Raw genomic sequence first — 23,758 nt, 5'->3', positions numbered from 1 at the left:
TCAGTTAACTGACCAATTGCGGCAATTCTTTTGCAGTATATCTTAAAAATGCCAAAAAACAAGATAAATTAAATATAGTATAAGATCTTCACACAAAAATGCAAATTTATCACAGAGAAGAGGTCCATTTCTTACCTTCTAAAGAGTTTAAAATACCCCTCATTGTTTTATGATCACATTGTATTAATTTGCTAAGTGAAGTTGCGGTAAAAAGTAAGATGATCTTGTATTACTTTACTTACTTTAGGATGTGATACAAAACATTCTCTCTCACAGGCTACTTTTGATTCAAAATTGTTCGCAGTTCCTCCTTTTCCTCCATATGTAAACCTTATACATTGCTTTTTCTTCCGATCGTAGTAATATCTATCTGACCAGTTATCGCCATAACCTGGGTCCATTTCTTCCAGACATGGACCTATATTTTTTGAAAAAATTCTGATAATTCTAAAAAATTTTGATATAAAATTCAGATATCGTATATCTGACACATATTCATTTGACTTTCCATTTACACAATGGACATATGTTCAAAAAAAAGGAAATGCAAAATGAAAACATGCAGATGGAATACACATTATATTTGATATTCGCTAACTATTCTTTTTTTAGAGTAATCTAGAACAATGATGGCAGCAGAAGAAAGAAAAGGTGTTTTTGCTCGTTTTTTGGAAGGGCTTACGAGGAGGTGCAGATTTCCCCCATAAATTCAGAAAATCCAAAGCAGCTCATCTAGATTCAGCTTGACATTAAGGATTTTATTAACAAATTTAAACATCCTGATAATGATGACGGTAGAAATTTTTCTAAAAAGTAATAATACATCCATAGCATTAAAAATAATACAAAATATACATCACGGTATCATGCGTGGACTATATGCTTCTTCAAGAAAAGTATATCATGAACTTATTACTTGTTGGCAGTATTAAATATACCTATCAACGTTACTATTTACATGCTAGAAGATAAGAACTATATAACTACTAATAAGTTCATGATATACTTTCTTCAAGAAAAGTATATCGTGAACTTATTACTTGTTGGCAGTATTAAATATACCTATCAACGTTACTATTTACATGCTAGAAGATAAGAACTATATAACTACGAAGGCGTTGTACCATATGTATATGATGCGGATAGCTTGTGCATTTCAGCTACAAAGCACCATTTTCCTATATATGACCATATAAAGGATTTAGATGGAATGTCCAACAGTGGAAAAAATCGGCTTTTCCAAAGATATGGAAGAATGCAGGAAAATAAATGCACCTGTGGAGGAATCGGTATTGTTTACCATTATTTAAAAGAATGTATAGAAGTCTCAGAACTAAGAAATAATCTAAAATTTGAAAATAATGACTTAAGCTCAGTTCTAATGGTGTCAGAAAATCTTAAAATACTGAAGACATGATGTTGAAAGTTGACAGTTTTTTTGTCAAAAATTTAAAGTTTAAAAGTGTTTGCCTTTCTTCTGTTGTCGGAGTCACATTTGGAAGAATACAGAGATATTTGAGAAGGTTTTCTCAAAGTGTCGACCTGCTGCTCTTAGAACAGGATGACGAATGTAGGGAAAGATGAGGAAGAAAGTCAGATATTCACCACTTGTGGCTTAGGATCAACCTAAGTACGGAGAATTTGTCAATGATATGGATGGATTATGTTAAAGACAGCAGTCGGTCACAACAAATCCTTCCGATACTGCCTCAGTGGTGGCGGGATGGTCGGCTGTACACAAGAAGACAAGAAGTGGAAAAAAGCGGCTGTCCATTTTCCATCAATTATCATATTGTTAATCTTTTGATCAGGTCACTAACTTCAAGATAAAATAGATTTTCATTTTTTATTCATTTTCATTTTAGCACACCAAATGCATTACGTGAATAGTAACGCGAGTTCGCAAATTGTACAGACTAAGTCTATGGCAAAGGATACCGACGTGCTCTGATTGGTTTAAGCCTTGGCATCTTTTTGGCAATGTTTTGCCAAAAAGATGCCATACCGAAATATATTTTTATAAAAATAAATAAAATATGTGAATTTATCCCCCCCCCCTATTTTTTACGGTTTACATGTAATATTAATCTGGCACACATATACAGCAGAAAAGATCAAATCCTGAAACCTAAATTCAGGAAATATAAAAATTACAATTTATTAAAAATATTTTTTTGTGTGCGTTTCTTCTTAATATTATTTTGATATAACGAAAAAAATTAGCTACGAAATCACATATTCCGTTAAAGCTTACATATTTATACGTTTTGGGCATTAAGTAATCATCTCCCCATATGTAGTTGATGGGAAAGTAACAAACGTTCAGCAACAAGTTTCAATGACTGCATAAATTATCTAATAAAGGCACGAAAATCATAAAAAAAAAGAATTTTTTAATTGCTGCATCATATGTTGAGTAATTACTTTCATATATCTTTTATACTTCTGTGCATAAACAACATTAGTTACTTGTATTACTAGTATTATTAGTATTATTTGTTATTATTATTAATTAGTATTATTAGTATTACTAGTAATATATAGAGAAAACAATTATATTAATAAAAACTAGATCGTGTTGATATTCACTCGTTATCTTCCATAAAACTAATAAAAGATACAAGGTTTGTGCCAAATAAGCGAAAACTACACTATTATGAGTGCAAAACATTGCCAAAAAGATGCCAAGGCTTAAACCAATCAGAGCACGTCGGTATCCTTTGCCATAGACAGTGTGTACAATTTGTGAACTCGCAATAGTAACGAGATCCAGCTTAAGAGATTGAGGGGAAACACAATTGCAGTTGCAGTGATTGAAATTTCTGTAAGTAGATTGGAGAGAAATTTATATTAAAGATCTAGAGAATTTGTATAGAGATATTGGGTAATCAGATGGGAAAGTTTTGAATTTGTGCCCCATGTTGAATGCATATAACTATATTAAAATGCAAAATCTGTTTTTTATTAAGTATATGGTGACTATGTAATCACCATACACTATAAACATAATTTATTTCATTAATTTATATTAAAAAATCCATCTTTCTTACTTGCTGGCATACGTGCCATAATTACATCATCAATCAAGCACCAAGACACCACAGCTGAAATTAAAATCAATCCATTCATTCTTTCGCTGAAGTCTGTAAAAAATAAACAGATGTTTAAAATATGTAATATTCTATTAATCGATTTCATAAAAGCAGCAATAGCAAATTGAATTTTTAAGTCCGAAACAATTCCGAAAACTGAAGAATTTATACAGAAAATTTTAATCAAGGAATTTCACGCACGTCTTCTATTCAAAACAGCATGAATTCAAAATGTTTCATCAGTATTGCCTAATTTTGTTTCTGTTTATTATCCATTTGCAGCTGAATGATTAAAATTTTTCACGAGATTCTTGGATTTTAGTTTTCAAATGATTGTTCCATTCAAAAGCTATTTTAATTAATGTTACATTTGTAATGCGATAGCGTTTTTATTAGCCTAATTTATGAAATTGTGTGAATTATATAAATAAAATAGTTTACAGTCTTAATTAAAATCTGATTTTCAGATAACTAGATATTTTCTAACTTGGTTTGTTTATATTAAAATCATCTATAAAACCGATTACCGTTAAAGAGAAAAAAACAATTAATCGATAAAATGGTAATATATGCTAATGGTAATCTTCTATAAAAACTCGGTTTGTATGACAATTTGAAAACGAATAAAAGATTAGTTATTGCTCGAAAAGAAATCCGTTCATCAACGGCTGATATTGAAAAGTATAACAATATTCACTCAGAATTTATTATTTATATTTTATTTGTTCTTTTATATTTCCAGAGATACGTACAATGTGTGTATTTTGTGAATAATTACTTGAAAATTTTGTCTCTTGCTTGTATCTAATAATTTATTTCTTTTACCAGTTATAAAATAAAATAAAAAAATTAGAGAAGGTTTTAACTCATTCTTCAGAGATTTTTATGACAAAATTACTCGTTGAGATAAATAAGTAAAAGTTTTATTATTTTCTTATTTTATATTTAGGCTTGGAATTTCAAGAATGCTGGTATATAAACCAATCACTTTTATGTTGATAGAATTATACTTTAATTCATCGTCATGATGCAAAATAATAACATTTTAAAGTTTTATTTTTTGCATAATGAAAAAAGAATAAATCGCAAATGTTGATTTTTGATGTTTTACGTTTTTATGCAAGATTAATCAACCGCTATCGGAGACTTTAGAATAGCCAATACTTAAACTGTTCAACGAGTTTAAGAACACATTCTAAAATGAATCAGGTGTGATCGTTGAGCTGTGATCTTAGCAACGGACATCCATTGTGGCAATTTATAGTTAAAATTAAAGATAAAGATCAGTTCAATGAAAAATTCAAGAATTCAAGTTAAATGTATTATTAAAGTAAAATTACATAAAATGTATTGATTCAGTGGACAAAATCTCGTGATTTTCAGCTACAAAAGTTGTCAATTCAGACACAGTATTTAACCTCAGATTCATTTATTTGTGAATGCTGTGTAAACAGATACTTGGATTTCCATGAAATAGTAAAAAGAAACATTATTAAAAGAAATGATAAAATTTATAAAACTAATTCAGAGAAGTTAAAACTCCTTTTTAAGGTATTTTTTTTTATTCAAAATATACCCAAAATTTAAATAATTTAAATTTAAATTCTACTCTTCAGAAAAAAAAATGTCTACAATCTTAGAGATATTTATATTTACAAAAAAATTGTAATGGTTACTTCAACACATGGTGCCATCTGTTAGTAGAAATATCTACAAAACTTTAGAAGAGTTGACCAATTATAAAATTTTCCATTTCTCAAAAGATTATTTAGCTCAGCCAAATTGTCATAAAAAAGCAAATATGAAATATATATATATATATATATAACAGCATTTTTATTGTCTTAAGTTGTTGAGCTGCTTATCTAAAACAACGCCTCTAAGTTTGCACCCATATAGGGCGGAGGATGGAAATTTTAACACTGAATTTTTGAATTTAAGTAGAAGGCTATAAATATAACAGAGAAATTTTAAACAAGAAGTAGTAATCATAAAAGATATCTACAAATTTAGTTTTCAAACTTTATGATAGCTTAATTAGGGCAGGAATAAATTATAAAAATGTGCAAATTTAGAAGAAAAAAATTTTTTATTTCTTTTTAAAGTTGAGTAAAGTTTTGGAAATTCAATTTTGATATACGTGTTATGAAAAAAAGAATAAAATTTTCAAGTCAAAATTTGCATTATTTTTTGAAAAATTCGATTTTTTTTTCCCACCAAAAAACAGGGTTGTTGATTGTATCAGTCGAAATTCGCGAAAAGAAATAAAAAAAAATTATTCTAAAAGTGTCATTCTCTAATTTAAAAATTATATCATAATGTCATTATCAAAAACAAAAATGCGAAAACTATATTTAAATTAATATTTTGTATCCCTTCTTAAGCCTGAAATCATTTCTGATGACTGTTAAACTGCCGAACACTTTTAATCTTTCCGAGATCAATCACCACAAAATAAGAGCATTTTTTTTTCTTTTTGAAAATCAATCACTAGGATAAAACATCGTAGACCGAAGATATAATGATGTGACTAACACAGCAAGAGCAAAATGCAGTGGAAATCTTTTTCAGTGGTTGATTCGAATATTAATTATATAACTATTTAAATCGTTCTATGCCCATTTTTGCTAAATGTCAGATTTAAAAAAAATAACAAATAAACAGAAATAAAGTCTCTATTATTCAAAATGCAGCTAAAAATCACACATAACAAAGTATACAAAATGTTTATGTAATAGTTGGAATGACTAGAGACATATGGCAGTTTGTGACAAGATACAGTAAACACATAAATCAGTTTGAGGTCAACTGCATCTAACATATGCAGTCTTGTATTATTAATAAAATGTTTTAACAAATTTTGGCATATGACATTTTGACTTAACAATGAGGATACGCCCGAAGGGTAAATTTTATTTTCAAATTAAAAATTAAAATTCACAGTAAAATCAATAATTCAGTATCCTGCAGGGCCGTAAAAGATTTAGATTAAAATTTAATCAATATTTATGGATCAAAATTTAGTTCACTTTTAAAAATACCAATTAAAAGTCGATGTAATAGCATTAATAACATTATAACAACATCTAGAACATTTGGAAAGATAAAATAATTTGTGAATTACGTAATAAGTTTTCTACACAATATAAAATTAAAAGAATTCCAGAAAATTTTGCAAGTTTTATTTTAAGTAGAGAAAATTAAATTAATATTGATTACTTGCACTGAATACTAATTTCTTTTCAAATGCATTTTAACGACGAAAAACTGTTTACACTTTAAAAGAGGGAAATCTTATAATAAAAATTTCACAGGAGCTCCGATGTCAAGGAACAATTAATGCGCAGATTAAGACATTACTACAATGATTTTCAGAAAAATATTCTGATAAATTGTAGAGAAAAAATAAGCTTCCATACAAAAATCAGGAAATGCATAATTTTGCGTACCTTTTTTTGCCATAATTTTATAAAATGTATATATATATTTCATGTAGTATGTATTTCAAGATCACGCGAGTCTAATAGAGTAGTTATAGACATTTTAACTTTGTTCCATACTAATAACTTGAGTTACCACTGGCTTTTGTTATAACATATATAAAGAATTGAAGAGATACAAAAATAATTAAGTGAATTCTCATTTATATTGTTAAAATGAGATATTATCGGATTCCATCTTGGTATTTCTAAACAAAATACGTCTAGTTGTTTTGTTGAAACTAAAAAAAATAATTTTTAAATCTTAATTAATCTATCCTATTTTTCAAAAAATTATTCAAATATTACAGACCTGTCTTCGAAATCTGTCGAGGGAATATTAACTGTATTTTATTTCTTCTCTGTGCTAATATTTGAACTTATGCTCAAAGAATAAAGATTAATTCAATTAAAAAGTCATGTGCGAATCGCTTGCAATATTTCCTAATTTATACAAACCCTGGAAAAATATTGACATAACTGAAATATGATTTGCGTTGTAGTTGTTATTGAGAAACCCTGGAAACGGCTCATTTTAACTTGCAGATTCATTAATGCAAATTTTATTTTGCCATTTCTTCTTCACGATTCGATTTTATTGGGAGTTAATTAAATATTTTTTATAATTCTATGAATTTGAATTCGCAGTCATTTATTTTAAAGATGGAATTCTTTTTCAAAAAATATATAATTAAAAAAATTCTGAAAAAGGAAATATCAAATAATGAAAAATGTAAATCATTAAAAAATGTTTATTTATCTGAAGCAATTTTTCAAGAAAAAAAAGACTTTATTAAGGTGAGTAAAAGGTCAAAATAGGTAGAATTTTCTGTCTTTTTACAGTTTGAAAGTCATACGAAAATATATTTTAAGGTGTAATAAAAAAAATCAATACTTTTAATTAGGACAGTTACTCTCCTTTCATGTTAAAGTGCAACTCTAAAAAAATGCCGCTTAGGTTTCTAAAATCGACATATAGATAGACAGTAACATCATAGGTGGATATAGGCATTTTATGGTCTTAGGGAATGTGCATCACTAGGCTAGCCCCTTTTCTTGACCATTTCATTTCAATACTCATTTGTAGTTCTAATACTAATTTCCTTATTTGTAGTTTATTTTAGATTAATTTCTTATTTCAATAACTTTGTTAAAATGTATATATTTTGATTGATTTATTATGATTCTTGGAGTAGATGCAGTCTCATTTACATGCAGCAGTGCTTAACCATATATACCTACTGTACATTAGATACTGTACTAATTGATCGGAATGAAACAGACTAACATCTGATAAAATATATTTGGCAAAATGCTGATGCTACTCTTATATTTTATAATTTATAGAATTCGTATTTTCAAAGTTTTGCTTGTACATTTTTACAATTTTTTTAATTGATCTGTCTGCGATTCTCTCCTTAAAGCAAGTGACTATAGGTTTATTGAATCTAGTTCGAAATCCGCCAATGAATATTATCCTAGTCATTTAATGGTAAGCTCAGAACCATGAAGCTGTTTCTCTTTTCCATACCTTGCACCTAGGAAATAAGTATGGATTTGCTTTTGACAGACTAATTTTGTAATTTCAATCAAGAAATTTATTTTATTCAGATTTCTGATGCAATTCTCGTCGACCTCTTTTTATGTCTCAATTATGTATTTTTTTTATTCTTTTTCTTTTTTACTTTGTATTTTTTCTGTGCTTAAGTCTGTTACACCATAATCTCATAAGAATGCAATTAAAAAGAAGCAGTATTCTTATCAGAATCGTTTACTTAATGCTTTATTAATTTAGAAATACATTTTTGAAGAAATTCCAATGTAGAATTCTTCAAAGAACATTACAAAAAATTACAAGAGAAATTCAAACTTATAGATTAATGGATATAAACTTGGAATTAACAAAAATATTTATTTTACTATAAAAATATTTTTGCTTATTCTTAAGTTAAAAACTCTGTGATAAAAATAACACAAAATTTAAACTCAAGTTTTCCCTGCCTAAAGTTTCTAAATAAGACGATACTCTGTTTCTTTTATGTTCTATTCACACATTTCTTTGCATTTCTGAAGTGTCGAAAAAGTATTCGAACTTGGGAGACACCCACCAAAAAGAAAGAGTCTACATCGAAACGTTTTGGGGTCGAAGGCATATTTCATTTCGTACTCTTTGCAAGGTCCTTGAATTGGTATTGTGTAGCAGACAATATCTAGTGACAGAAAAATATACTAAATAATTACATATTTAAAAAAACGTATACTGGCTGATCGGAAAAACAAAAAGAAATATAAAATACATCAATCAATTAAATAATTAATGAATCAAATTCAACAACTGAAGCTGTACCACTGAATTTATTTAAAATAATTTTAAATTTCAGACAAAAAAATAGGACAAATCCATTGGACTTTTTTCAAACAAAAATACACAAAGCTGTTCGGATTTTTAAGATATTAGCTGTATAACAATTTTTTAAAATGTTTAAAATAGACTATGTGGCAATAAATTTATATTCTTAAAAATATCATAAAATTTTACGATAAATGAGCATTATTAATATAATTTATAAAAAAAGCAACTAGCAGAAAGATTTTTTTTCTTTTTTGAAATTGTATTAATATTTTAATTTCTATAAATAGTGGAAATAATTAATTCAAATTTATAAATTCAAGGAATAATTCATGAAATAGTAGATTTAATGAAATCAATTTATATCCACATACTGCAGGGTAGAACAATGCAACAATGTGCTCAACCTGTTATCGCATCAGAGAGAAATATGTTAAACAGATAGTAAATATTAAGAAAATAATTTTATATTCGTGCATTAAGAACAAGGATTTTCTTTTTATTCAAAACCAATTTGAAAAGAAAATTTTAAATATATAATTAATCTTTACTAAAATTAATTATTAATTTAAATGTTTTGTTAGATTACTTATTAATATAAGCGTAACAATTATTTTTTAATTTAATTTTAATAATTTTTATATTTTATTTATTCTTTACGACTTAAATGTGATTTTTAGTCTTTATTTTATCATTTATTATTATAAGCATTTTTGAATGTTCAATTCAAATTTTACTAGTTTGCTTATTAAATGGCTTATTTGTCTGCGAATAAAATTTTGCTAAATTCATGGGTTAATAATTCGAATTTAATTGATTTAAACTCATGAAAATATTGAAATAATATATGGTCAGAGAGTATATACATATAAAAATGTTGAGACTTTAGCATGAGAGAAAATTAGTGAAATAAAGACTCCAAAATTCCTCTTTTTTTATATATAGGAACATGTCAAATCGAAGAATAGTTTGTAAAAATTTATCATAAAAATTGGATATCTTAGAAAAATCTTTGAATCAAATGCGTTTATTTGGATGCGGATACATTTCTTAATTAGGTTTTAAATTTCTGGGTAAAAATATTATTATTAAACACTTTTATATCAGATGATAAATTATCTTATACAAATTTTAATTCGACTGCCACCACTCAACAATAAATTAAACATTATAATAAATTTTTGGACAGATTTGTTCGGCATAGAAATCAATGTTATGTGTAAGTCAGAGATCCATCAGAATTCATATAAAAAAAAATCTGAAATTGGTTACTTTTTACTTCTATTTATTTATTTATTTCTGTTAAAATATAAGATAAATACATATACTTACTTCTACTGTTTTTTGCGCATAGGATTACATTCAATGTCAGCATTATAAGAAGTGCTATTTTCAGCATTTTGCTCTGTTTGTACTATAAGCTTCTGCCTTTTTAAAAAGAAAAGAAAGCTGAAATATAAACTAAATTCAAATCCTGTAAAATAACAAAGCATAAAGAGCTCTAAGCACTTTTTAAACTATCATTTTCTAAGCTGCAAAAAAATATAAAAATCAACAAAGCCATCTAGCTGCCTATATAGTAAATTTTCAAATATTTTGGGCGTCTAATTAATAGTGATATAGCTTCACGCCGATAGATGGCGTATCTGTCGAGTACAAAGTTCTGTTAATTCTTTTTTGTATCTGAACGTCGAGAGTGTGTAAGAACGATTCTGTGAGCGAGACGAGGTATCCAACTGTGAGAGGTGTCCTAATCTGTAATAGTCTACCTGAAGAGGCACAAAATATGTGTCCGAAAATAAAATGGTGTTCACCAGAAAGAAATGAGTAATTATCTGAAGAGAATTACATTAAGTGGTCCGTCGAGCCGGAGTATTGAACCATCGAGAGTTTTGAGAAGTCGGCAAGTGTTTCTGTTTTGCCGCGTGTGTTTACTTGATATTCTTCTCAGCGATTTCTGAATCGTTAGAGTGATCTCCAATGGATAGAAAGTGCAAATTCCTATGATTGAATTATCCGATGATTGGATTATTGTGTCTGTTTTGGTTTCAGGGTAACTGTGAGTATACTTTTGTTTTCCAAATTTGTGTATTAGTTTCGTTTTTATGAGTTGCATATATTCAGAGTTCTCTTTTCAAAATGCTTTCAAAACTTAAAAAGAGTGAATTAATTGAAGTTGCCGAGGAACTAGAAATTGATATTCCTTCGGGTGCCAAAGTAGTTACTATTAACGATTTAATTGAAAAGAGCGAGATCTATAAAGATAATTATGAATTCGTAAAAACTGTGGTTGAGTCAATAATTGAAAAGAAAAAAGATTACGAGAAAAATGAAGCACAGAAAGTAGAATTGGAAAAACAAACTCACGCAATTAGAAAAACAACTTGAGCTTGCTAATTTACAAAAAGATGTAACACAAAAGGTTAATGTGACAAATAGCGATTCTGATTCTAATTTTAGTTTAGAAAGTTTGATAAAAAGTGTCAAAACTTTAACTATGCCAGTTCCTACACGAGCAGAGTCGTATAATTTATTTTTCCAATCGCTTGAAAGAGCTTTCAAAACCAAAAATGTCCCAGAACAATTCAAATCAGAGATCCTATTAAATATCTTAGGCGAAAAAGTTACCAATTTAATGATATATTTAAATGAAGATGAATTGTGTATGTATGACAAATTAAAGGAATTAGTGTTGAAAGAATTTCAATCCACCCCACAAGAAGTTTTAAATAATTTCCGTAAAGCGAAAAAACGTCCAAACGAAAGCTATATCCAGTTAGCATCGCGACTTAGTGCAGCCTTTGATTATTATTGTCAGTTAAGGAAGGTAAATGATTTCAGGGGAGTTTGTGAACTCATGGTTTCCGAACAAATATTTGATTCATTAGATCGTGAACTACAAATTCATATTGGCGTGAAACAAGGAGAATCTTGGTATGTGACACCAGATTTGGCCAGGCATTGCGATATTTATGTATCGTCAAAATTCAAAAACGATAGTAATGTGTTTTCACGACCGCAAGTTGTAAACCATTCTCAAAAATATCGTAAAGAATACAGTCCACAAAAAGCATTCGTAGCGGAAGTTAAAACTCCGAAATGTGTAATTTGTAAATCTAATGAAAATCATTCCCTGAATGTATGTCCTGTGTTCAAAAATATGCTTGTTAATGAGAGAATTGAGGTCGTTAAAAATAAGCAATTATGTTTTAATTGTTTAAATCATCATAAAATTGTTAACTGTTATTCAAAATCCAACTGTTCCATTTGCAAGAAACGACATAACACTCTTTTGCACTTGGGAAATACTCAAAGCGAAACTGAAACTCGTTCGCAAAATGCTAACGCGGGATTAAATCCAAGGTCAAATGTATTCGTTCCGAGAACTGAAAATCCTAATCATAATTCTTCCCAACTGACGAATGAGTCACCTGCGAACAGTACGCATTCATTCACTGCTACCAACTTAAATGTAAACAAATTGGTTTTATTAAGTACTGCAAATGTGATGATTCAAAATAATGTAGGAATGTTTATGAGTGCACGTGCGTTACTAGATGTTGGTAGTATGAGTCATTTCATTTCAAAACGGTTATCCGATGAACTGAATTTGAAAAAAGAAAGACGAAACATTTTGGTTTCTGGACTAAATCAATCATCATCTGTTATTAACTCGATCGTAAAAACGAAAATTTCGAACGTAAGCAGAAGCTTTGAAAAGGGAATTGAGCTATTGGTAGTGCCGCATATAACAGATAGTATCCCCTCCAAACAATTTGACATTGATACGCTAGAATTAGATAGTTTCAATTTAGCGGATGTGAGTTTCAATGAACCTGGAGATGTGGATATTTTATTAGGTGCCCAAATATTCTATGAACTTTTGAGATCGGGTCAAATTAGGTTTCCGGGAACAGACATTGTTTTTCAAAATACTGTATTTGGGTTTGTTGCTACCGGAAGTGTTCCAATTGAAAACGAAACTACTGTTCATTGTGGGTTGGTAATAGAAGATTTGGATGCAAATTTAAGGAAATTTTGGGAAATTGAAGATGTTGAGGGGGATAAATTACAAAATGATGAGAGTTTAATATGTGAAGATCATTTCATGAAAACACATTTCAGAAATGACGATGGAAGTTATGTTGTTAAAATGCCGTTTAAAATAGATCCCCCATGTTTAGGCGAATCAAAACATATTGCTACTAAAAGATTTAATTCACTTTGGCAACGTTTGAAGAGAGAACCAGAGTATAAGCAACTATACAGCGAATTTTTAACTGAGTATGAGAATTTGGGGCATATGCAGGCAACTTGCGAAACTCCAAGGTACATTATGCCTCATCATGGTGTTTTTAGGCCAGAAAGTAGTACTACAAAATTACGCGTTGTTTTTAACGCATCAGAGGCAACGTCATCTGGACAATCGCTTAATGATAATTTGTATTCAGGATCTGTTGTCCAAGATGATTTGTTCGCTATTTTGTTGAGATTTCGAAAACATTCTATAGTTTTCACCGCTGACATAAAAAAGATGTATCGTCAAATTTGGATACATCCAGATCAGTGTGATTTACAATGTATTTTATGGAAGGATTTAGAGGAAGAGAAATTACGTGTATTTAAGTTGCTCACTGTTACCTACGGAACCAAATGCGCTCCTTACTTGGCAACCAGAGTACTAAAACAATTATGCTGTGATGAGCAGGACAATTATCCTTTAGCCGCTGCTGCTGGCAAAGATTTTTACGTCGACGATATACTCAGTGGTACCGAGGATTTATCTTCTGCCATTGAACTACAAGACCAGTTAATACATTTGTTAAAATCAGCTGGTATGGAGCTTCACAAGTGGAGCTCAAATAATCCTGTTTTGTTACAAAATGTACCAACGTCGGACCGAGAATACAATTTCGATATCCCCAACTCAGCAACTTTAAAAACTTCGGGATTACAATTCAATCCTGAAAAGGATACATTTAGTTTTAGTGTTCAAAAAATTGTGAGACCTGCAACAAATGAACAATGCTATCGGACATATCCAGATTGTTTGATCCTTTAGGCCTCTTAGGACCTTTGATAATCACAGCGAAGATGTTTTTGCAGAAGTTGTGGATTTTGAGAATTGATTGGGACGATGAAGTTCCCTTACACTTAAATAGAGAGTGGGAAAAATTTAGTTCTGAACTGAGTCAATTGAAAAACATAGATTGTCATGTGTTATGTTCTAAAGTTCTGAAAGTAGACCTGAGAGGCTTCTGAGATGCTTCGAAAAATGCATATGGTTGTGCTGTCTACACCAGGTCTTTGTCAAGGTCTGGTGAGATAAAGGTGTCACTCTTATGCAGCAAATCTCGAGTGGCTCCCATCAAAGAAATTAGTATCCCACGTTTGGAGCTGTGTGCAGCGGATCTGCTTTCCAAGCTTACTGTTAAGGTTCTGTCATCCTTGCAACTAGACATTGATGGAGTACATTTGTACTCGGACTCCACTATGGTGCTTGCTTGGATCAAAACTCCACCTACATCGTTGAAAACTTTTGTGGCTAATCGAGTCGCTAGGATTCAAGAGTATACTAAGAACTTCCAATGGCATTATGTAAATATTGCTGAGAATCCTGCGGACTTGATATCACGAGGAGTTTTCCCTTCAATGATCCAACAGTTGGACATTTGGTGGAATGGACCGTCTTTTCTTTCATCTAGTAGCTGTCCAAACTTCAATGACGATCCTGGTGTCTCAGATGATGAATATCTTCTTGAGGTGAAAAGAACTGCGAAGAACTCTGAACTGAATAATGATCCTATGATTAATCTTTCCATTTGTAATAATCCTAGTTTTTGACAGTTTATATTAGATATAAGTAATAATTATAGTAAAATTGTTCGTATTTTAAGTTATGTTTTCAGGTTTGTCAAGAACCTAAAAGAAGCAGTGAAGATAACAGGTCCACTAAATGCTGAGGAATTGAACTACGCAGAGACATTTTTAATTAAAAATGTCCAAATACAAGAGTTTTCTAAAGACATCAGTAGTCTCCAAAAACACCACTGTGTGCCACTTGGTAGTAAATTAAAAACTTTGAATCCTTTCTTGGATTCTAAAGGATTGTTAAGAGTCGGAGGACGGTTGGGTAATAGTAACTTTAGTTTTAATACAAAGCATCAAATAATTTTGCCAAAAGGCCATAGATTAACTCTAATTATAATAGAACATTTTCATAATAAATATTTACATGTTGGTGCTTCTTCTTTGCTATATCTTGTTAGAGAAAAATTTTGGCCTCTAAATGGACGTAATAGCTGCAGAAAAATCGTTCATCAATGTATCATTTGTTTCAAAGCCCAACCAATTGCACCTACTCAAATCATGGGCAATTTGCCCAAGGAAAGAGTGTCTCCAGATTTTGCTTTTAATTGTGCTGGAGCCGATTTCTGTGGGCCGTTTTATATTAAGAATAAGGCTCAGCGTAAAGGTGCTTTACAAAAAATTTGTATTTTTGTATGTTTTTTGTTTTAAAGCTGTTCATATAGAAATTGTTTCAGATTTGACTTCTGATTCCTTTATAGCGACTTTAAAACGATTCATGGCTCGAAGAGGTAAATGTGCGAAACTGTTTTCAGATAATGCTAAGAATTTTGTAGGAGCTAATAGAGAAATTAAAAAACTTCATGAAATGGTTAGAAAACCAGATGAAAAGCTGGCAGGTTATTTAGCTGCAGAAGGCATTGAGTGGAAATTTATTCCACCTAGATCCCCACACTTTGGCGGTCTTTGGGAGGCAGCTATAAGGTCATTTAAATACCATCTAAAAAGAGTTGTTAAGGGAATAAACTTAACTTATGAAGAGTTCTTAACTGTAATTGTGCAAATTGAGGGAATTTTGAATTCTCGACCACTTTGCCCCTTGTCAGCTAACGAGGACGATTTTAAAGTTCTTACTCCTGCACATTTTTTAATAAATAGGTCTTTAACCTCTTTGAATGAGCCTGATTTGACAAATTTAAAAGAAAGTCATCTCAAGAGATGGCAAAAGGTAACTAGACTTGTACAATGTATGTGGAAATTTTGGCATCGTAATTATTTAAGTCAATTACAACAGAGATCTAAATGGATGTTTGACAAAAATAATGTAAAATTAGGAGATTTAGTGTTATTAATCGAAGAAAATTTGCGTTGTTATAAATGGGCTATGGGTAGGATAATTAAAATTTATTTTGGTGATAAGAAAATTTAGTGTTGTTAAGATTAAAACGCAGTCTAGCACTTATAAAAGAGCCATTTCTAAAATTTGTGTATTGCCTATGGAACATAATTAATTTGTAATATTTAATGTTGAAATTTGTAAGTTTTGATTGTTATTTCTTAAAGATGTTGATTATTATATATATTGTGTGTTTTTTACTAGATTTGTGTAAAAGTTGTAATATTATTTATGTTATTGAACATTGTAATCTCTTGAAACCTTGGGGTTTCAAGGTGGGGAGTATGTTACAGCTTCACGCCGATAGATGGCGTATCTGTCGAGTACAAAGTTCTGTTAATTCTTTTTTGTATCTGAACGTCGAGAGTGTGTAAGAACGATTCTGTGAGCGAGACGTGGTATCCAACTGTGAGAGGTGTCCTAATCTGTAATAGTCTACCTGAAGAGGCACAAAATATGTGTTCGAAAATAAAATGGTGTTCACCAGAAAGAAATGAGTAATTATCTGAAGAGAGTTCAAATAGATATCATTTAAATGCTAAAATTATACTATAAAATTTCTTAGATATAGAGATTACACTCCAAGTGTAAGGTGATAAAAAAAGTTTTTAAAAAATTAGAAGATTCTGTAAAAAAAAAAAAAAAAAAGGTTCAAATAGTAATAGAAAAGTGTAGTTGCTCCAAAAATATTATTAGGAAAGAGGATTTTTAATATAAAAACACATAATGTAGTTTAAAAAGCATTGAAGAGCTCTGCTAGTGCATTTTTCAAAACTATACAAACGAAGATAATTAAAAAGAAACTGTTCATTTTTTCATTTGATTGGATTAGTTGCGCTGAACAAGTTACTGGAGGAATGTTACCTGTCAACTCTAACTTTGCTAGTTCCGCCGTTTTCATTAATGGAAGGAAAGTGTAGAAATGAACATAAACTGAAAATAATCTGTAGCTTGCTTATTGAGTGATGTTCGTGTCTCGACAGGTGTTTTATATTCTCTTCAACATAGAAGAAAAACCTATTGGAGGCGAATGATGCAATGTAAAATTGTTAAGAAAAACAAAGGAATATTTTCCGACTAATAGCATATTTCAATTCCATCATACGAATGATGAATTCTTGATTTCAAATTAATCTGCAATTCTAAAAAAAATGCAAGTAAGAATTTTAAACAACATACGATTGAATAACAAGCGAGATTATATATATATATTAGTCTTAACAGTTTAAACTGAATTATCTAGTTATTTTAAACAGTAAAATATATATCTCTACTAATAATACAAATATATATGTGTGTGCATGTAAGTATTTTGTTATTCTACAGGCAAGATTGTCTAACAGCAAATTTATCTCATGTATATTTTTTTCAGGATAGAATCGGGCATTTAGGAGTGTCTTTTTAAATTTTTATTTATAATTTTAATTACATTGAAATTTTGACGATTTTTTTTAACGTCAGGAATTTTGGAAATTTCTTAAAAATATGTGTTGCAAAATTTCTATACATAATTGAATAGTTGGTCTGAAATTCAAATCATTTTTATTGTTTCCTCAAACGTTCATTTTACTATTGCAGAGTTCTCGGATCTTGCCAGTGTAACAAAAAGGCTTAAAATATTTTCATTTCGGAATATATTACATCTAGTTCACACTAAAAAAATAAATTTTCAAACAATAATTAAGTTCCGAATAAATTTGGAGAAATCAAATACTTACGCAATTTCCCAGTTCGCTTTGCATGCATTTGCTTTATTACCTGCTATTTCTATCATGGGATTTCATCATTAATGAAGTCGCACAGTGATGAAATGCAAACAATATTTTTCTAGAACCTCCGATGATGTAAACAAATAATAAAAAATTAAATTGCTTTAAAAAACATCTATTTTTTTATATTAGCAAATTCTGAAGAACGATTAATGAATTTATACACATTAGGCCAGATTTCTTTTCTGAGAAGTTTTAGATAAGCAATTCAATAATAACTAATCATCAAACTAAAAAAATTCTAAACCCAGAAGTAATAGAATCAGAATTTTTCTAAATAATCGGTAATTGGTGTAATTCGGATAAAAATCAAGTTTGGAATCAATCGAATACCTGTTAATTAAATAAAAATTAGAAATTGAATAAAAGCGATATCACATAAACTAAATTCAAGATATCAACAAGCATAAAGTACAAAAAATTGTAAATATTATGAGATTTATGTAAAAATTATATAACTTAAATTACGTATGCTGCTCATTATACATATATACTGTTACAGAAAAATGAAAAAATTCAAATGGTAAATTCCAACAGGATGAATAACTGATAACAAAACTTTATTCTGCATGAAAAAATATAGAGAGCTGAGTAAGTACACACAAAACACACTCATGGCAGCAACACACGGACATCAAATCGGTAATAAATACAACAAAGTACGCACAATCGCTCAAAAAGAATTCGCAGGAGAACAATATTCTAAAGAGAAGCGTTGCTGAAGAGAGCTTCTATTGAACTCAATTCATTTTTTCACGTATAACTTGAATAGTGACTCCTACTCATCTGTGCATTCTACTTTTTATAATTTCAGCAACAGTACATCTAAGGTTCTAGAAAGTTACCGTATCTTCACTCCTAATCTATATATCGCAGAACCAATAATTTTAGGAATTTTTGTTTTTTAGCACTGAATAGTCACTCTTTTTTATGTCAAGCCAGCCTGCTGATTCGACATCCATTCAGCAGTTATTAGAGCTATTTGTAAAATTCTTTTTCTTTCTATGAAACTAAATGCTTAAGGGAGCAATATTAAAAATTCGTAATACTGTATATTAAACTTATAAATGTTCAGTCCTTTTAATAGTATAACGGAAATAATGAGTTGCCTTAAAAATGAATCCAATTTAAGTCAATCTAATCAGTGAAAATGAACACGAAATCAGAGAAACTGTACCTAAATATCGAATGCAAAATAATGATGCTGTATGAACGTATCTAACATTGAGAAGGCATATCAGGAATGGCTCGGTTACTGAATCCTAATCAGTTATGCATTGTACTCTTTATAATCCCCACGACATGTCATCGAATGTTCTAGAAGGTTACCGTATCTTCACTTCTAATCAAAATATTGCAAAAGTTCCAGTAGTTTCAGGAACTTTTGATTTTGGCTCAAACTGATCATCAGATTTCTCTTGAAAGCCAAGTGTTATCTACTCGGCATCCATTCAGCAGCCATTTGTTAAGCTCTTTTCCTTTCCATGAAACTAATTGTGCCGAAGTAATATTACAGGTTTGTAATACTATGTGTTAAACTAATAAATTCTCAATACATTAAGTACTATAACAAAAAATGATCTGATTTGAAATTTACTGCCTTTTGAACTAATCTAGCGAGTAAAAGTAACATCAAATCAAAGAAATCATATCTATTATACTGAAAGCAAACTAATTATGCAGTCTGAGTGTATATAGAATTGAGAAGGCGGAGGGAGGGAAGAATTCCCAAAAGACTTCATCAATTGAATGGGATTGCCCACCTTCTCAGCTTTCTTATACTTGAGGATGTTTTTCTTACGAATTGGAAATTTTAAAAAATTATCATTCAAATCCAGGTTTTTGGAATTTTGCCTATATGTAGACGGAAATTCAAAAGTGGTTTAAGCTAATCAGATGAAATTTGATATGTGGCAACTACTTTAAACTTGTAGAATTCATACTAATTTTTAACGAAATCCATTCAGAAGAAGTCTATCTGTGCATTTGATTGTATATACAATAACGCAATTACTACAAAATAAAGAAAGCTAGATGGATGAAATTTTGTATACAAATTTATCGTCTAAAATACAGATATTTGTAAAATTTGAAACAAAATCCGTGAAAAGATGGACCATCTGATTGTCCATAATTTCACAAAGATGTAAACGCAATAACATAAAAACACAATCACTTAAATATAGGAAAATTGAATGTGAGTATTCTGGCAACAATCTCAGTACTGCTTTTTGTTTTTATTCGGTGGAGAAAAAAAGATTAAAATATAAATTCGGCCTTTTGGAATTGTCATATTAAACTCTGCCTAGAGATTAATCGCCGAAGATCGTGCTCTAAAATTATTTCGTAACTATTTTTCGTCAATGCCATACGGTTAATTATATACAACTACATATATTAAAGAATGTACCAGAAAATTCCAGGAAGATCCCGCTATTTTTTTCCCTTACCCCTTCTGAAAATATGTGTGTTGAATTCTGCATCGCTCTGCAGTTTTAGCTGAGAAAGAAGTTTACAGTTTTAAATGTTTATTGAAATTTATTACAAATAATACATCTCATAATTTACAAAATTTCGTATTGCACATATGAAAACTCATAATTTGTGTCACTTAGATGAATTTCGGAGAAATGGCGATGAAAAAAGAAAAAAAAATGAGATCGAAACAATAGCAGTTACACATCTGACGCAATTATCCAAAGGGTAAAAAAATAATGCCATAAATAAAATTAAATTTTGAAATTATGATGAATAATCCTATTTATGTAACAATACGGCCACGAATTTGTAATATTGCTTCCCTACAATATTCTTAGTAAAGAAAATATAAAAATAGCTTTGATGGATGCTGCATGGATGCCGAGTCAGCGATGCCCGTTTTTAACGACCATTTGTCAACAAATTGAAAGATTCCAGAAAGTTCAAGAATCTTGGCAAGAATTGGAGTTATTCATTTCTTCTAGAATTTCTGTACCTTGTCATGAAACGATATAATGGACCCATAAAGTAACGAGAAACAAGATTGAGAATCAATAAGCTTAGCTCAAGCGAGTAGTTGAGCAAGTTCTCTCTGAGCATTTGTTATGGTTGCTTATAACTGAATTGATGAGTGTTTGCTATATTGCTGCTGTTTATTTCAGGTGCTGTTTTTGTGAATATGTTTTCAGTGTTTTGCTACTTTTTTTATAGAATAAAGCGTCGTTAATTGCTTTTGTTTCAGTTGGATTTTTGCATTTTATACCCATGGACGAATTTTGTCGGAAAATTTCTGTAGCAATAATATTCAAATTGTCTAAAAGTATAAAAGATGCACATAAAATACATAAAAAATGTATATTATTTTATTAGAATTTTAAATGAATAAGTACAATATTAAAATTTTTCCATAATTTGTTAGCTTTTTTCGATGGAAATTTCTTGAAACATATTTTATTAATGTCGGAAACAGAGTCTTATGCTAGTGATGTCTAGAGATTCATTTTTTCTTTCTGTTCCTGTCCTTCAAAATAGAGAAGAAAGAACTTTCCATTGAAATATAAATTTAAAATACACTTTAAAAAATAATTGAAAACTAATATTATTTCTAATGAAAACGGATAAAAAAAATTCCTGCTGGAAGAAAGTTAAGCCAAGTCAAAATTTGTCAACTTTACAAATATTACCAATGAAATAGTTTAGATAAAAACAGGTACAGAAAAGTGACATTTAAAAGAATTTTTAAGTAATTATAAGATTAATCTTTAAACTAAGCAGGAACAATTTTTGATTAATATCTGCTTTGAGAACAAAGAGCAATAATAATCGGAAGTTTAAATTTATCAGTTACAAAAAAAAATGAATAATCAACTAAATATGCTTAGATTCATTGATTTATTATCTAAACAATTAATCGGGGAAATATGCTGATTAAAAGTAGACCTTTTATCATCAACCTGTAAAATGTAATGTGTAATCAATATGCAAGCCAGCTTTCAAGCTTATTTGATGAATAGTCTATCAGTAAAATATTCAAATGCGTAGAAGTTTTTTAGTACTTTTTCCCCATTATATTAAACCGAAAATATCACTATTCATTGTGTTTTTATCATATCAAAAATATTCAATGAAATACATTTATTATAAGAACATGAAGTTTGCTTTATCAGATACACAAAAATAAATTCAAGGATGTAGCGAAAGATACGCAAGGACCACCAGGAAAGTAATCTCAATTTATTATAATAATTACTTTCCTTATCAATCAAATTTGTTAACCAAACTGTTCCTTAGCTTGCTACATTCACTTATTCTGCTTATTTAACTGTTACATGCAGAATAAAAAATGATTTTGATTGCTTGTTTATTTCCATTATCTGCCAGAGTATTTTGATGCCAAATTGAAACCTTAACCCTTTAAAGGACCATTTTTTTCTAGTAATATTATGTTAAAATATTTTTAGGCTTGAAATTAAAATAAGAAAAGGGATTCATTTAGCTTATTAGACAAATTTAATTTGATTAATTAATAATTAAGTAACAAATCAAGACACATCATTTTGTCTGAGATAAAGAACTGAAGCCTCTAAGTTTGTGACTTACTAAAAAAAATTTGTCAGAACTTATGCCAACCTACATAATTTCATACAAAGATTGATAAATTTGGTGGGAAGCATACTTCCCACGGCCCTAGAAAGGGTTAACTAAGAATTTCAGCTCAATTGATCTAACGAAAGTACTTACCTCATGAAATAATTGAAGAGCAAATTTATGTTGGCCTACAAAAACCTTGCAATTTTGCAAAACATCACCTTTTCTAAATAAGACAGTCAGTCCAGCTTCCGTATCTCTCTCTCATCAACAGTATATATAATTAATTATTATATATATCTCTCTTATATATATATGCTTATCTCTGATATATATATATGCTTATCTCTGATATATATATATGCTTATCTCTTATATATATGTATTCTTATCTCTTATATATATACGCATGTTCAAATATTGATTCCTTGTGAATGTTTTTTAACATTCATACAGATATACACGTTTAAGTAACATACAAAATCGATGACTATCTGGTTATCCGCTTTATTTATATTTTTATTTTTGACAAATTGTATTCTATAATCAAAAAAAGAATTGTTGAACAACAAAATAAAGTCCGTAAGTATAATCAATAAAATAAAATCAGTTTTGGGCAGCCCTGGATTACCGTCCAAACACCCCGTTGGTTAAAATGCTGCCCATCATTTATTATCTGCAATAAAATTACATGCTTTTATTCTATATAACTCAATCAGTCTATATGTCTCAGTGGGGGAAAAGTCTGAAAATACTACGATATCAGCTCAAAAAAGAAAAAAAACACCTTGGAATACGTATTTTAAGCAACTAGAAGTCGTATTAATAATAATCTATTAATCACTAGATTAAAAAAATCAGAAGTAGATTTTTTGAATTTTGTGTAAATTACATATAAAACTTAGCGATTCAGAATTTTTAATTATGTATATTTTGAAATAAAATCTTTTTCTAAACTTTTACAAACCAAGAATTAATTTTACATCGCATATTTATTTTAACTTAATATCTTGATTCCATGTTCAAAGAAATATTTGTATTCACTAACTGCTATGAACAAAAAGAAATCATCATATTGTCAAAATGCTCAGTAAACAAACAAAAAAAATTGAATAAAATGTTCTGTATCAAATTTTGCCATTGTGATAAATTTTACATAAAAGCAATTTTGACAAAATTCATCCAAAAGTGCAGAATCGAGATTTAATCGATAAAAAAAATTAGAGCAATGAAATGATTTATACTTAAAATAATTAGAAGTGGTATTTGATTAGTATCTACTTCCAGAAAAAAAAGAA

General features: G+C 29.4%; 1 protein-coding gene and 1 long non-coding RNA gene across 2 annotated transcripts; one reads left to right on the top strand and one right to left on the bottom strand.

Annotated features, from left to right (window-relative positions):
- Window positions 1-332: 332 nt before the first annotated feature.
- On the bottom strand, window positions 333-6,965 carry LOC129965966 (uncharacterized). The gene is made up of 3 exons (XR_008784247.1): window positions 6,885-6,965; window positions 3,051-3,143; window positions 333-418 (listed from the first exon to the last, which is right to left on the bottom strand). It is a non-coding gene; the product is annotated as an uncharacterized LOC129965966 (long non-coding RNA).
- An 8,632-nt stretch (window positions 6,966-15,597) lies between these two features.
- LOC129972453 (uncharacterized) lies at window positions 15,598-17,159 on the top strand. The gene is made up of 2 exons (XM_056086599.1): window positions 15,598-15,957; window positions 17,109-17,159. The coding sequence occupies exons 1-2, from the start codon at window positions 15,598-15,600 to the stop codon at window positions 17,157-17,159; spliced, it is 411 nt and encodes a 136-aa protein (XP_055942574.1).
- The last annotated feature ends 6,599 nt before the right edge of the window (window positions 17,160-23,758 follow it).

This window comes from Argiope bruennichi, chromosome 1, assembly GCF_947563725.1.
Source record: "Argiope bruennichi chromosome 1, qqArgBrue1.1, whole genome shotgun sequence".
Classification (NCBI taxonomy): domain Eukaryota; kingdom Metazoa; phylum Arthropoda; class Arachnida; order Araneae; family Araneidae; genus Argiope; species Argiope bruennichi.
This window is presented reverse-complemented; position numbering and strand designations above follow the sequence as displayed.

Coding starts and splice junctions, on each gene's coding strand:
- LOC129972453 (XM_056086599.1), top strand. CDS start 15,598: ATGGTTAGAAAACCAGATGAAAAGCTGGCAGGTTATTTAGCTGCAGAA. Junction 15,958..17,108: donor ATCTCAAGAGATGGCAAAAG/GTAACTAGACTT, acceptor GTGTCTCGACAG/GTGTTTTATATTCTCTTCAA.